This window comes from Nanorana parkeri, unplaced genomic scaffold (assembly GCF_000935625.1).
Source record: "Nanorana parkeri isolate BGI_ZX_2015 unplaced genomic scaffold, ASM93562v1 scaffold124, whole genome shotgun sequence".
NCBI lineage: Eukaryota > Metazoa > Chordata > Amphibia > Anura > Dicroglossidae > Nanorana > Nanorana parkeri.
The window spans coordinates 1,305,477-1,321,425 of record NW_017306392.1 but is presented as its reverse complement, the minus strand read 5'-3'; the positions used below and the strand labels follow the sequence as shown (position 1 = coordinate 1,321,425).

General features: G+C 41.5%; 1 protein-coding gene across 2 annotated transcripts in view; it reads left to right on the top strand.

Moving 5' to 3' along the window:
* The window catches only part of NUP54 (nucleoporin 54), a 26,532-nt gene that overhangs the window by 10,040 nt on the left and 543 nt on the right, over positions 1 to 15,949 (top strand). For both annotated transcript variants that reach the window (XM_018553575.1, XM_018553574.1), the window contains 10 exons: positions 4,742 to 4,828; positions 5,255 to 5,401; positions 5,522 to 5,748; positions 7,357 to 7,544; positions 8,017 to 8,213; positions 8,924 to 8,978; positions 9,561 to 9,654; positions 9,746 to 9,853; positions 12,996 to 13,115; positions 15,396 to 15,506. In XM_018553575.1, coding sequence (XP_018409077.1) covers positions 4,742 to 4,828; positions 5,255 to 5,401; positions 5,522 to 5,748; positions 7,357 to 7,544; positions 8,017 to 8,213; positions 8,924 to 8,978; positions 9,561 to 9,654; positions 9,746 to 9,853; positions 12,996 to 13,115; positions 15,396 to 15,506 — 1,334 coding nt within the window. The remainder of the gene's footprint in view (positions 1 to 4,741; positions 4,829 to 5,254; positions 5,402 to 5,521; positions 5,749 to 7,356; positions 7,545 to 8,016; positions 8,214 to 8,923; positions 8,979 to 9,560; positions 9,655 to 9,745; positions 9,854 to 12,995; positions 13,116 to 15,395; positions 15,507 to 15,949) is intronic.

Sequence of the window (15,949 nt, the reverse complement as noted above, 5' to 3'; positions counted from 1 at the left end):
CGCTTCCCCTGCTTCAAGCTCCCCAACAGCCTCTTTCATCCCCAATTTTGACTTGCTCCACACCTTGGCCACAAACGCCTTCCCCTCTGTCCACCACCCGCAGCCAACTATGATCAGTTCCCACTCTACCTCTCTCTCCTCTATCTCTGGTCCACAATCCTGATCTAGCTCCCGATACCACTCATATCCACATTAAAGGATCAGTTCTCTCTCTGCCTCCTCTTGTCTTTAGCTCACTGGCTTTAATTTTTCATCCTTGCTCAACTGAGCATGGTTAGCTGCTGCTCTCCCCTCTACCCCTCAGCAGCCATAAGTTTCCATTATCCCTTATTTCCCTATAGTCAGTTGCCCTCTGCTCCCCAACCACACTCAACCCTACTCTACCTTTTCTCCAAAAGGCCCAAGATAAGCTCCCCCTTGGCATCCTTGTCTCCTGTCAATGATCAGACATTCTCTAATCTGCCTCATTTCGTTCTCCCCCACTCTAACATCAGCTTCTGACTTCCTTCTCTCAGTGTTCCTTGGACAGCAGCCTATAATTTCTCTTTTCCACCCCCTGGCATGATCAGCTTCTATTTTGCCACCTTGATGTCCCCCCCATGATCCACAACCAGTTGCGGTTCTGCCTTCTCCTTCCCCCATTGTTCATGATTAGCTAATTTCTGCCTCTTCTGAATTCTAAAATTCTAAGACCTTTTAATTCTGTCTATCTAAAGATGGCTGCAACTATTAGGGATGCACCGAAATTTTGGGGCAAAATGCTGATAGTACCAAAATGCGTCCAAAAATTCAGTGCAGCAAAACAAACGACAACCGCACTCAACAATTTGTTACCAGTTATACAGTAAGGTGCACACAAAAAATTTGATATCTTCTGCCCCATGTGCTCCAAGATGGAGACTCTCATAGTTTAGAGTTAGGACCGCACTATAAGAGGTGCCTTGGCGCGGCAGTGCGGCTTACACATCCTTTGCAGAAGACGTGTATCCAAACCTCTGTCATTGTCCTTAGTGGTGAGACAAGTTGTTTTACATGCTGGTTTGTGAGTGTGCCATGATGCCTTTCTACTGTTCAAAAATTCAGTGCATCCCTCCTCCATGCTGGGTGCCGTGCTGTGTCTCCTCCAATTCCCCCCTGCTCTCCCCCGCCTGTGTCGGCAGAGGCAGCAAGGATCGGCGGGGACACAGACCGGCGCCCAGTGGGGAGGAGAGAAACTGCCAGGATGCTTAGTGAGGCGGTGTGGGGAGGAGACGGCTCTCAGGCTGCCTGTTGCCTGAAAACTCTGGATGCTGAAAGTGCTTAGCAAGGCAGTAGCAGAGAAACATAAAATAGTTCAGTCAGTAACAACACTGGCAGTGTATTCGCACAGCTTTATTTACTGCCTGCACACTGGCCCGCACAGCCTTTTCAAGAGCCCTGGCCTGCCGGACATTAACATTCTTCCTCTTCAATGTTCCCTTACTTCTCTTGTCTCCAGTTCCCTGTACTATCTTGCTCTAAATTGATCATGAATAAATGAATGGCAGTGTCAGCACTGACCCTAAGAATTCAGTGTTTTATTCAGTGCCCAGAATTATCTTGAAGCAAAAACCAAGGGAGTTCTCTGTTCCGCTGTCCCTGCCTGTGCAGCCATCTACACGCTTCTAACTTCTAATTAAGAGCCAGAGCTGCGTATGTGTGGGGGTTAGAGAACTCTCCTTTCTTTGCTTCAGGATGATTCTGGGCACTGAATAAATTATAATTCTCTTGCTGTTAGTGCTGTAACACTGCAAGTACAGTGCTGACGCTGCTTTTCATTCACAAACTTGGACCAAATAAGTACAGGGGATCAGGAGGCTGGCAATAGGCAAAAAGCCTTACTGTAAGTTCCAACAGCACCCTACACTCTTTTCCTTGGACTGCAGGGAGTGATGACATGATGACCCCGCACGGGTTAACTGCTCGTTTTTGTGTCTAGGTTAAAAAAAAGACTCCTCTAAACCGGCAGTGTGATTGAGGCCTAACTGTTATTTTTGAACCAAGATGAAAACGAGCAACTTACGCTTGCAGTGCGGGGGTAGCCCCACTGCAAGGGTTAATCATTTTTCCCCCTGAAGTTCTTTAACACTTCATGCATTAATACACTGAGAGGGTAGTGACAAGACTGGTCACCCAAGAGATGGCGAGCAGGCTGTGGTGACCGATGTTGTAGATAGGAAATGGGAGCCCTGTCACTATAGTAAGGGAACCTTTACGTTCACTATGAAATCCTACAATCAATAAATGAAAAAATAAGGAAGAATCAAAGCAGAATTGTACTGAAAGCTGTGTAGAGAGATTTGTTTCGCCCATAGTTCAGCTTTAAGAATTTTCTTCAGTATTTGCCTACAGCTCTGTACAAAATTGGTACTTTAGTTTTATATGTGGGTGGAACGAATCTTCTCTAGAACCAAGACATTTTGAAGTCCAGATGTTTTTTTTCATTTTTTTTTAAAGGGTACATCAGATTGTTTCTCTGCTTAATGCCATTAACTACACCCTGTGGTATATCTAAATAAATGTATGCAGTGTCTATAATGTTTTGTCTTTCTTCACAATTGAACAGTTCAATGTTCTGTGTCGGGCAACTTTTAAAAGCACGTTTCACAAACCGCATGATCACACCTTGAAATAACTTCAGACTATTCTTGAACCTGACATTCATCACCTGTGAAAATATATTTCTATGTAAATGATTTTAGAAATAAAGTTCTGATATTGAATTTGTTACTATTTCTTTTTAGTAGCCGAACCAAAAAAATAAATAGCTGAGAGTAAAGATAGTTAAATAATTTTCTGAGCTTTGTGCTGAAGTGGGAAACACTATTATATTTACGATCAGGGCTTGAAAAATGTGCTCGTCCTCTCATCTGTGCCGGACGAGTAGCTTCCCGGCTGGCCGTTGTGATTAAACGGCCGGCAGCTTTACATACAAGCGATCGGGCGTCCCTAGAGATGCCCGAGCGCTTGTATTAAGTGCAGTTTCCCCCCTCCCTGCAGCTGTCATTGTCAGTCCCGAGATCCGTTGTACCCGGGACCAGCGCGGCTGCTCTGTGACAGGAGATCAAAGGGAAATCGGTACACGATTTCCTCTCTGGTCCCCGAATGCAGGAAGTGATGTAAATTACATCACTTCCTGCATTCAGCTGTCATTCCCAGCTACAGAAGCTGGTGAAGCAGATCTCTGCTTCATCAGCTTCTCTGGGGGTCACTAGGTGACATTAGGGGTCTTGGAGACCCCTGACGTCTCCATAAAGAGGACCTGTCATGTAAATTAGCTATCCCATAGGGGGCTTCTTAGCCCCCCATGTAATAGCAATAAAGTTGTGTGTTAAAAAAAAAGTAATATATAAAAATAAAGAAGCAAAAAAAAAATGAAAAAAGAAAAAAAAATTTTAAGTCCCCGCCCCCCACATACACACGCAAGCATGCGTCGGATGCGCCTACGTGCGAAAATGACGATTGTGCCGCACGTATTACATATAATCGCGAACGTCGAAGTGTGAGCAATAATTTTAGGGCCATTAATCACTGATGGCACTAAACTTATGAGCAATAAAAGCGTTCAAAGCGTTGCCCACAATTTTAAGACTTGGCATGTTTGGTGTCTATTTACCTGACGTGACACTGTATTTGATATTTTACCAAAATATGGGTAAGCATAAATGGTTTTTAACATAACGTAGGGAAAACTTTTTCCCCCGAAATTTACGGTACTTTTTTCATTATATAGTAAAAAATAACCCCCTCCCCCATGGTGATTATATACCTCCAAAAGAAATTTCTATCTGTCCCTAAAATGTTTTAACATAAATTGCAAGGCTATAGTCCGGTCATGCTGACTGGTGAAATTTTTGACTGACTGGTGAGGAACCCTAACATTTTTCAAGCCCTGCTTATAATTCATAGCCATTGTAGAAGGCTCTGAGCCGATCTACTATTTACTGGTGCTCAAGACATTCTTTCAGAATGTTTTACTTGCTAAGAAACTGTATACAGCCAAAGAAAGCCATAACAAACTCCTGTCAGATGATGGAACATCCCTCTTGCTTACTACTCGCCCTTCTACAAAGTGTTTCTGGACTTGTTGTTGGGGCAGAAGGGTTTGACAGTTATGATCATCATCTAGTATTACTACTAGGGGGCTAGTATTGATTTTGGATTTTTTTTTTTTATTTTGTGGACTTGATCGAATAAGCAATATTGTATTGCATTTTTTATTTTATGGCCTTAATCTTTTGAGAGAGGAAGAATGTGTTGCACATAATAATTTTAGGTTTTGTTTATTTCTGTGAATAACTTGAGTAGAACTCCAATAGGGAAGGAGTAGGAGCCTGATAATGGACTTTGAGATCTCTTAGGAAAGTATTACTTTGTCATAAAAGGTTTTCTTCTTAAATGTGTGACGTTATCAAAATTGACACATTGTATTCACACACTTTGGCATTTGCTTAGCTTGACATTGGCAAGGCTAAAATATAGGTTTATGTTTGCATGTTACATTATTCTTATTATGTTGGTATTGCATTGCATCTTGTTTCATCTGTATACTTTTCCTGACACATTTTATCCTTATTTCTCCTTGTTTGGATTTGTGCATTTTAAGTGTTTTTTTTTTTTTCTTTTTAAGACCTTTTTATTTGTTTTCAAACAAACAGTTAAAAACGTAAAGCTTTAATAAATCTACCTATTTCATATTTAATAATTCTGGCTTCCTGTTCAGGTGGTTTTGGAGGCTTTGGAACCACAACTACTACAGCCCCTGGCACCGGTTTTAGTTTCACAGCGCCTACTAACACTGGCACAACTGGTAAGGACTTGACTTTTATTCCTTTTGTGATCACAGTACAGGATATAATTTATTTGTTTTCTGTCACTATTTACAGGATTATTCATAAAAGGTTGAAGAGTTTGGAGAAGGCAGGAGAAGTGAACAATCTAGGACAACATAGCTGAACTAGAAAGTGAGCTGAATAGGAGAATTTTTTCAAATCAGCTATGTTGTCCTAGATTGTTCACTTCTTCTGACTTCTCCAAACTCTTAACACTTTTGTGAATGACCCTGTAAGAGTAATATAACATTTTGCACCTCATGGAGCTTCCAGCTTCCTTCAAGTAGTGCTTGACATTAAAGATAGTAAAGGCTTTTTTATGTATACGACAGTGCTTTCTTTACTTTTGTGTACTTTTTTTTTTTTTGCATTTTCATTGTTCTCTATTCATGTACCCTTTTTAGGTCTTTTTGGAAACAGTCAAAACAAAGGATTTGGATTTGGCGCTTTTGGAGCAACAGGAACAAACACAGGTCTTGGCACTGGTGGTTTATCAACTGGTTTTGGTCTGACTGGCTTCAACACTCAACCTCAGCAACAACAACAGAATGGTTAGTTGACATCTATTCTTGTGATGGTTTTATGTCAGTTGTATGTAGTGTTTTAGTGTTTTTTGTTGTATGTGGTTGGACCACATTGCTCTTAATTTGGAACCTTCGTTCTTGTTCCAGTTCTAGGTGGACTCTTTGGGCAGCCAGCGCAAAATGCTAATCAGTCAAATCAACTGTACAATGCAGCAAGCGCACTTAATGCACCAATATTACTTGGTGATGAGAGAGATGCCATCATGGCAAAATGGAACCAACTTCAGGCCTTGTGGGGAACAGGAAAAGGTTACTTTAACAATAACATACCCCCTGTTGAATTCACACAAGAAAACCCGTTTTGCAGGTTCAAGGTAACATACAGGCTTTTTCATGATACTTTTTTTATATCTGTTTACTCTCCGTTCATTAGTTAAAGTTGAACGTCACATATAAATATTTGTATATTTTACATTAGTCCAGCTTGGCCCAATGTAGGTATACATATTTTATACCTGGAAGGGCCACAGGAACAAGGGGCGGCACTGTGGTGCCACTACCCCTTGTCCAGTTAGAGAATGCCTTGTATTCATTGATAAAAATACTAAGAGGGGAATTTATCAAAATCTGGAGCAGCTGTGCATAGCAACCAATCAGCTTCTCTCTTTCGTTTTCAAATCTTAACTGTACAAACTGAAGAGAAGCTGATTGGTTGTCATGCACAGCTGCTCCAGTTTTGATAAATTCAACTTTAGGTGTTCGTTGAATAGTCACTGTGCTAATCGTGCAACCCGTTTTAATAAAACTTAGAGGCACCCTATAAAAGAGAGGAGTGAATAATGACCTGTCCGGGGGCAGTGCTGGACATTTTAGTTACAGGCATTGCTGCGTTCCCACACTTTTGGAGGTGTTGGATAGTGTGTCCCCTGCCACGGACAGGCAACAGTAGTGATGTTGGGGACTGCAGAAGCAATTACACACCAACAAAGACTATATTATCCACCACACCTAAAAGTGTGTCTGATAGCAGCAGTGCCTGTTGCTCTTGAAGAAAGCAAAGATTTCTCAAGGTTGCTTTAAATATGTGACAATGACCAGAAGGAATACATATAAGGGGTGTTGCAGTTTTTGCACAAGTTCAATTGAACATTTCAGCACTTTCCAATCTTATCTATACATATGGCACCTATAAATGACGGTGTTTAAATGTACATTTTCTAGTTAAAACAGAAAAATAAAGCTTTAAATGCATACAGTGGCACTACCTTCATCCCCAGTACATTAATTTTGCAACCAGCTATTGCTAAAGTGCACCAGTCCACCCCCTGTAACTTTTGCCATTAATCGTTTAATCTTGGAAACCCAGGTTCTGATGTAGGAGAGGAATTCCCAAACATCCTCTGCAGCCTTCTTCTTATCCCACGCATACAGAAGGCCTGTCCAAAGTAATTTCTCATAGCCCCTAATACATTTTTTAAACATGACTTAAAAATTAAAATGTGATCAGGTAAGCCCAGGGGTAAAAAGCTGTACAGTGCAGGCCTGGGAAAGTGCATTCCTTGTTTAAGAGCCTTGTGTGTGATGTGGATTACTGAGAACTGAGATCTTTTGCTTTAGGACAGTTGCATTATTTGCTGGTTAGCATGAATAGCTTACTTGTTACATGGAATTGTACGTTAAAGGTTATTTTATAGGCGCACCACCCCAGTTGGTTTTTCTTGGAATGACCTGGTCTAACATTGAGTGGCTCACCAGTCAGGTATGCCAAAGGCTTCTCTCTGATGCTAAAGTTTTTAACTATCATATGTAACCTGTACTGCTGACCATATTTTAATGCGTATTTAGCTAGTTCATGTGTACTATTTTTTTAAAAAGCGAACATTCTCTGTTAAGAAAAGAGGTCATACCAATTTTGTGATATGTTTGTATGTAAAATTACTAAATCCAAATCTTTTTTTGTCCCTCTAAAAATGTTCTTCAAGGCCATTGGTTTCAGCTGTGTAGCCACCAACAAGGATGAAGATGGTCTTGTGGAATTGGTATTTAACAGAAAGGAAGCAGACATTCGAGCTCAACAACAACAGTTAGTAGAATCATTGCACAAAGTCCTAGGAGCGCACCAGACCCTCACTGTTAACGTGGAGGGAGTCAGAACTGTGCCTGATGACCAGTAAGTACCCAAGATGATTCAATGTGTATAGAGTATTCAAGCAGTTGCTTAATTGTTGTTCTTTTTGAAGGATAATTAAATATAAAGGTAACTTCTCAATGCTGCTGTAACATGTCATAGCGGAAGCTGCCAGTTGGCATGGAATCTACCGAACCTCTGTAGTACAGAACATAGTTATATAGTTAGCCTCTGTATTATTGCATGCAGTGATGTGCCTGCTCCTTAAATTGGGGTTCATATGGGAGTCTGGGGTAGCTGCATTCTTGATGGGTTATCTTTAAAATGACTTTTATGTTAAAGCTGTAGTGACCTCACTGATCAATTCATAAAATGTGTGTGTTGCATTTTCTAGCTGCGAGGAAAGCATTTCTATTTATGAAAATGAAAAATTGGCACAAGCTATGATGGGGGAAAATGTAAATGCAGCTGGCAGTCAGTGAGCTTATGCATTTCAATGGATTTATCTTTCTAGAGTGGAAGTTGTCATATACGTTGTAGAGCGTTCACCAAATGGAACCTCCAGAAGAGTCCCATCCAGTTCTTTACAAGGCTACTTTGAGCAAGCCAATGTGAAGGCTAATTTGCAGCAGCTTGGAGTCGCATTAACTATGGCCAGAACGGAGCTTTCCCCAACACAAATAAAGCAGCTGCTGCAGAACCCACCTGCAGGTAAAGCATTTTATAACTTTGTGCCTTTTGATAGAATGAGTGCTCAGTGTTGCAGTGTACATGTGGAAAACAGTGGCACCTTATATGTAAGTGTTATTTCCCTAAGAATCGAACTTGAGGTAGAATACAAGTGTACACTCAGAACTGTTAGAACTTTTTTGCTCTTTAAGTGAACTTGTGATTGTAAGAATATTAGAAATGTGGCTGCTGGTGTAAATGGGTCGGCAGGGCACCCTGTGTGTCTTCCCCTTGATGTACAGTAGCTGCACCCTGTTAGACTACAGTTCCCAAGATCCCTCAGCCAGCAGCCCTGTTCTAGGCTGACTCTTTGGAACTGTCTGTGCTGTTATGCGCTTGAGTGTAAGTGGCTGCACAGGTGGTCATCTGGGAGCAGAGACAAAAAAGTCCACCTTGGTGATTACTAATGCCCCTGATATAAAATACCTACATTTGTTTGCTGGTTTTAGCATCAAAATCGCTATTACCTGCCAGGAATTTTAATGTTTTACATATTACTTGTCTTTTTAAAGCAAGGCTGTGGGCATAGAGATTGTGGGACCAGTACCATACGGTCGCTTTACCAACAATACTGGAATTATTGTTTATAGAAATAAAGTTCTTTTTCTTTGTTTTAAGATTGGAAAGGGAATGTGCTTGAGCAATTTCTTTTTGACGGGACAGAATTTCTTCTTTTTTTTTTCTTTTTTAAGGTGTGGATCGTAATATTTGGGAACAAGCAAAAATAGACAACCCTGATTCAGAGAGGTGAGTGCATGCCCTTTAAAAGAAATTGCTTTCAGACCACAGATATTTGCTATATTCTGTCCACAAATGCAATATCTAGGATGTTGTATACTATAAATCAAGATCACTGAGTTATCAGAGGGTGGGGTGTTGACTCCCCCCCCTTTCTTTCTAGTTGCACTGTATAAACTAACATGAAGTTTTATGTGTACGAGTGACTATTGAAAATGCAAAGAAATCAATATTCTGGTTTTATATTTTTTGGTGTAGTCATCACCTGAAATGTGTGATACTTTTGGATCAGTTTGCATCCTATCATGCTTTTTCACTTGTACAGATACCAGCAGTAGCTTTTGGTTGTGCATGTCTGTGGCAGTCTCAGCAGTCAGATTAGGTATTTATGGACCGCTTTAATTTGTCACCAGTTCAGTCGGTTTTTTTTTTTTTTTTTTATAAAGGCAAAGGGAAAAAAAATAGAGTACCATCATTCATGGGAGTTTTTTGTTTTGTGTAGGTGTCATTATGTAAAGATTCTTGTTTTCAAAATTATGAATCTAGTAAACAATTTACCTCCATGTGTAAGCCCATATTTTCTTTTTTCAGGCTGATCCCTGTTGCAATGGTTGGCTTCAAAGAGCTACTTAGAAGACTTAAAGTTCAAGATCAGATGACAAAACGGCACCAGAGTAGACTAGACGTAAGACGAAATTTAATATTTCTCCACCTTTTATAAATGAATCATTTTAATGGCATTTAATAGAGGCAGGTGTGTGTTTTATCTGTTTTAGATGATATCTGAAGATATAAGTGAACTGCAAAAAAATCAGGCAACAACAGTGGCTAAGATTGCACAGTACAAACGGAAACTAATGGAGCTCTCCCACAGAGTCCTTCAGGTATGCTTAATTTCTTTATTTGGAGCTTTGGGTGTAATCAAGAAACCTGTGTTATTCAGAAGACAACTCTATAATAATCTCAACTCAGGATTGTTGGGATGTAAGTGTAATGCCTCTGTAGCCGCCATCTAGAGATTTTCTGCTGTAAACTATGGGTCTTAGGCAGCTTGGAATTTAAATGAGAACTTTCCCCCACAGGTTTAGCTTCCATCCTCCACCACCCAAAATGCATGGGTGAGAAAGGCATAGAATTCTTTCATGCATGTTAAACCCAATAATGATGATCTACTAAACTTACCGTTGTTCATTTTTACAGCTTACAAGGAGGTATCAATATCTGTATATAAAGTAGAGTGGCATACATTGTACCAGTGATTGGCCACTGCTTACACTTGTAGGGCATTGTGTAGCTCAAATGTCTTGCCAAGGGCCACACATGGTCGTATTTTTTATGGGGAAACAAGGAACTGAAGTGTACCGGTCTTCGTTACCCTAAGGAGAACTATGGGGAAAAGCCCTAACCCCATAGTTCTCCTTTTACGTCGCTGTGAACACAGCCTTGCCCACGGTTTCTATTTTTTATCCAGGTGTGGCTGAAATATTCCAGGCTGCCCTGTCCCCAAAATAAAATGAAAGTACTATGGTTGAGCCATTAATTGTTTTCAGTGTTCTGTAATTTTAGCTGGAAGGTCCACTTTAAAGAGTACCTGTGATGATAGAATGTGGTTCTGCCATTGCTGACTGTGTGGGCTCCAAAACATTTATTCTTAACCTTGCTTTAGTAATGAGTAAGCATGTGGGACACAACCTGTGACTTCACTGGCTGCATATTTGATTCAGGTCATTGACTATGTAGTGAGTATCTAAAAGACTGGCATTCAACCACCAATACTGTTGAGCTACCCTAGCTAAGGCTCCATACACTCACACAGCGTTTGCAACAAACAAATTTTCACATTGTAACCACTTCCGGCCTGCAATACGTACATATACGGCGGCCCACAGAAGTGGCTGAACCAAGAACATGGCTGCTGCTGGTGTCATTTTAAACAGCCGGCGATGGCAGTTCAAAGACAAGCGATCCGATGTCTATACAGCCGCCGGATCATTTGTACAGATCGCCGGCATGTGTTGCCCTCACTTCCTCCTTGTGCGGGGCCCGGGACTGCCACGACGGGTCTCCACGCAATGATCGAGAGCTTCCAGCCACTGATCTCTCCTCCGATCACTGGACCCAGAAGTGATAGGTACTACATCACTTCCGGTGTCACTGTACATTCTGTGGCTCTTAGAGTTAGGAGAAGCTGGGAAAGCAGATCTCTACTTCCTCAGCTTCTTTTGGGTCCCTAGGTGACATTGGGGATCTGAAAGACCCCTGATGCCCCCATAAAGAAGACCTGTCACACCCTATCTGCTATTACATAGCCCCCTATGTGATAGCAATAAGGTTAGTGTAAAAAAAAAAATGAAAGTAACAAAATTTTACAAGTCCCCCTCCCCTCACATGCATGCACATACATACACAAACGCTTTAGTGCGCCTACGTGCAAAAACAAAAATTGCGCTACGCTTGTTGCATATCGCCGTGGCCGTCCGAGTGAGAGCAGTAATTCTAGAGCCATTAATCGCTGTTATCACTAAACTGATGAGCGGTAAAAGCTTTTAAAGTGTCCCCTATGGGAAATTTTGGGTAATTAAGTTTTATGAGGCTTCACGGGCGAACGCAATTTTAAAGGCTTGACATGTTTGGTATCTATTTACCCGACGTGACCACATCTTTTATATTTTACCAAAAAATTGGGTTTTCTATTCTGTTTCTGTGCACTAAATTTAATTTTAGTGTATTTTATCCTAAAAATAGTTGTTTGATAAACATTTGCGCAAATGCCTTGCAACATAAAAGATTGCAATTAGCATTTTTTTATTCTACAGGACCTCTGCTTTCAGAACATACGGTATATACCGTATATACTTGAGTATAAGCCGAGATTTTCAGCCCATTTTTTTGGGTGAAAAGTGCCCCCCTCGGCTTATACTTGAGTATATTAAATATTCATGTAATTTTATTGGTATCTATCTACCATTAGCTGCCTCATTTCCCACCCTCGGCTTATATTCGGGTCAATACTTTTTCCCAGTTTTTTTTTGGTAAAATTAGGTACCTCGGCTTATATTCGGGACGGCTTATACTCGAGTATATACGGTAATTGTTTGGGGGTCTGAAGCTGTTTTTGCTTGTTGTTTGTTGCTACTACTTATAGCCAGAATGCCCTGAATCCGCCCAGAATATCGCACTTGGACTTTTTTGCGCGCCACCCATTTTCTCACCGCCCTGGTGTGAACAAGATACATTGCAATGCATTTGCTTTTATGCTTAGCTTGTTTACGAATATGCGCGGGAAACTGCTAATGTGTGAAAACGGAGCCTAAGGCTGCATTCACACAGCTTTTGGGGTTCCCGCATGGTTTTCCCTGCGAAAGACCATGCGGGGCAAAAGCGGTAATATTTTTAATCTACACGGATGCCACATTTGCTAAGTATTTCAAGGCCGGTGTACCTACCTGTTGAACGACTGTTTATTGACCTTGTTCTTCCCTTGTCTTTGAGTTTACCTTGTTGGACTCGTTCATCTGCTTTATTTGGCGTCCTTGCCTCTCTGTTTGAACTGCTTTTGGATGTCCCTACGCTGATTAATACCCTCAAGCTGTGTACATCAATGGACAATAGGAAAAATAAGATTTTTGCACTGTAAACTGCACTGATTTTTGCACTGCACTGTAAAATCCTTTTCAGAAACCATTGAGGGACCCAGCTCCCTCCCCATATTTGCTGGCTTTCCTCTGTGGAGGGTTTACTACAACTGGTGAGGTGGGAGGAGTTATAGCCTTAAAGGGGCAGGCTTTCAGTTGGTATGTGCCTAGTGTTCATTTCTTCTGTTGGCAGCAGTGTACCCTACGTTGCTTAATATCATCAAGCTATGCCCATCAATAAACCTGGAGAAAAGGATTAAAAGGCAAGTACAAAAATCCTGTTTTTAGTTGCTTTAGGTTAGGAAGGTTGCATACAGTTTTTGTTCAACTAGTTGAGCATTACACTTGGTATAATAACTAAATATTTTACTGATGAATGTTCTATCAACAGGTTTTAATAAAACAAGAAATTCAGAGAAAGAGTGGATTTGCAATTCAAGCAGAAGAGGAACATCTGCGTGTGCAACTGGACACCATCCAGAGTGAACTTAATGCTCCTACACAATTCAAGGTACATTTTAGGACCGTTTTGTAAGTTATTGATTACTTTTTATACATGCCATTTAGTGGTTTACTTTATAGTAATGAATGTTTAGTATAGAAAAGGTAGGGGAGGATCAATAAAAGCAGAAGAAACGCAGCTGTAAATAGCAGGTGCTCTGGCATTGTGGTACTGGGTTAGTGACTTAAAGCCAACATGTGGCTTACAGCTAGCTGTATGTTGAGGACCGCAACAGATTTTTAATTTACTTTCACTGGAGACTCAGCATCCATATCCGCTGTGTCTGCAGCTTCAACGAAAACATAGAAGGAATCAATCTGCTGTTACAGCTTAGACCAAATTGTTTTCTGAATTTACTGCCCTTCTTAATGCAGACAGTTTAGGTCTGCTCTAAGTTAATTGACTTGTTTGGTCAGCATTCAGATTTAGTTTGTAGATTTAAAAGAGAACTATGTGGTAACCTTTTTTTTTCGCCATAGTTCTCTTTAGTGTCATGGGAGGACATATACTAACATCCTCCGGTGACCCAAAACTCAGTATATAGCAGGCCATTGCCCGCCATATGCTGAGAGCGCCGCAGCCGGGAGGAATCCCGACAATAATTTTCATCCACCCAGCTGGCCGATTGACAGCGGACTCTGCCTATCTAGCGGCAGAGCCAGCTATGTCTGCCCCCTCCCTAGTCCGTCCCTCCAGTCAGCGCCGAAGATCCTAGAGGGGAGGGGGGGGGATTCCTGTGGGGAGCGTTGACTTGCAGTCACCGCTCTCTGCAGGGAGATGATCGGAAAGTGTGCGAGTGGCGGTATGTTTTCACTCATTTCCTGATCAATATAGCCAACTTGTGAAAGTTTGTGTCCCATGTCGGCTCTATGAGGATGAGTGTAATTAACTCGCCCCATAGTTCTCCTTTTAATCTTAGATCAGTGGTTCTCAACCTGTGTAACCTCCGGACCCACATTTGTCCTTGGTAATTGAGTTGCGACCCAAGTCACACCACACTGGAACAAACGGCATTGTGGTACAGCGTGTTCCAGGGCCGGCGATCGAACTATGGGCAGGTGGTGCGTTTGGGGTGCCATTGAAATAAAGGGCAATGCAACGCACCCCCCACACCAGAATGCACAGGTGCAATTGCACGGTACAGTGCGTTAATCGCACAGGACTAGTGTAAAGGGGCCCTCCTAAAACACTTAGACACACACAATCTCACACACACTCATACATTCTCACACCTACATACTCCAAAATGAATAAATATTTTTTTCCTTTTTGTTATGATCCACCCAGTCTCCCTACCTTCCGAGACCTGGAGTGGATCCTCGGCTTTGGTCCAGTGTGGGCTGCTGTGTCAAAGCTCCATCCATATGTGCATTGCTTGTACAGCTCCCCTATGTGCCCTGTAGAGGTGACGGGAGCCAGAATGTGATGTCACTTTGGCCCAGGCACCTCTACAGGGCACAATGCTCTTACGGCTGAAGCTCCCTCGCAGCCATACCCCCAGCCTACCCCACCTCAAGCTGACAGCTGACTGCATATTTTGAATGGCCGCTCTGAACGAGAACTGACAGTGCTGTGCTAGGGGAGGCTGAAGAGCATCTCACCTAGCGCAGTAAAAAGGCAAACTGAGACCCACTTTTGGGTCGCTACCCACCAGCTGAGAACCATGGTCTTAGACCAACAGATTTATCATCCATTGTTTAATGTAAGAGATTATCTGATCTGGCTGTAATCTGAACATTTTTAGGTAGGCCCTCGCACAACATGTGACATTTTGTTGATTTAAAAGATAATGTCTGCAATAAAATGTGTTGGTATGGGCTAGCTTTAGGCTGAAAGAACTTTTGTAGTATAAGGCTAACTGTCATGCTTATGCTCTGGGTTCCCTGACCTGGAAGAACTATAGAGAAATACAGATTTTAAAACAGATTTGCATGAAAAGGTAAGATTCTGCTATTTATTAAGCCTTCCCATTCCTGTATGTTAAAATGTTAAGTAAAACCTAAAGGAAAAACTAAATTGAGGGACCTTGCATTTTAATGCAGATTCTGCTTTAATTTGCTCCTTGCCGCTCACGGGTCTACAAAACATGTACTGAAGCCAGATACAACCAGGCAACCAGCATTTTAAGGAGGAGGCCAGCAGTGGCAGCCCACATATCTTTCCTGACAGGTGTACTTCAAGATGCTACTTTTTCTAGTTTCTGATCCACTTCTAATGCTGACTTCTGGTCTCTTGTTTTCTGGCATATTAGTAGTTTAACCACAGCTCTTCTTGTTTTATTTCTTGTAGGGGAGACTTAATGAACTGATGTCACAGATCAGAATGCAGAACCACTTTGGAGCAGTGAGATCAGAAGAAAATTATTATGTAGATGCAGATCTCTTGAGAGAAATCAAGCAGGTAAGATTTATTTATTTTTTCTTTCTGAACTTTTAGGGCTTTTGCATGTCATGCTGTTAGCATTTGCTTCTTACAATAAGGGCAAAATGCCAAAAATACATTGGGAGGAATTGATCAAAACTGGAGCAGATTTGCACTGAAACCAATCAGCTTCCCTGTCTCATTTTCAAATCTTACCTGAGCAAACTGAAGAGATATGCTGATTGGTTGCCATGGGCAACTACTCCAGTTTTGATAAACTCCCTCTATTGTTTTCAACTGGATTTTTTTCAGCAATACTTTGGAAAATTTCTGCATGCTGCAGTCCTGAGTGCTGTAATTTGCCATAGTACAGCAGCATAAGTAAAAATGCAGGACAGTGCTTATTATTGCAGCTGTGTGAACATCTAAGTTACTTACTCTACCCCCCCCCCTCCCCCCCCCCCCGCGACTTAATTGGTACC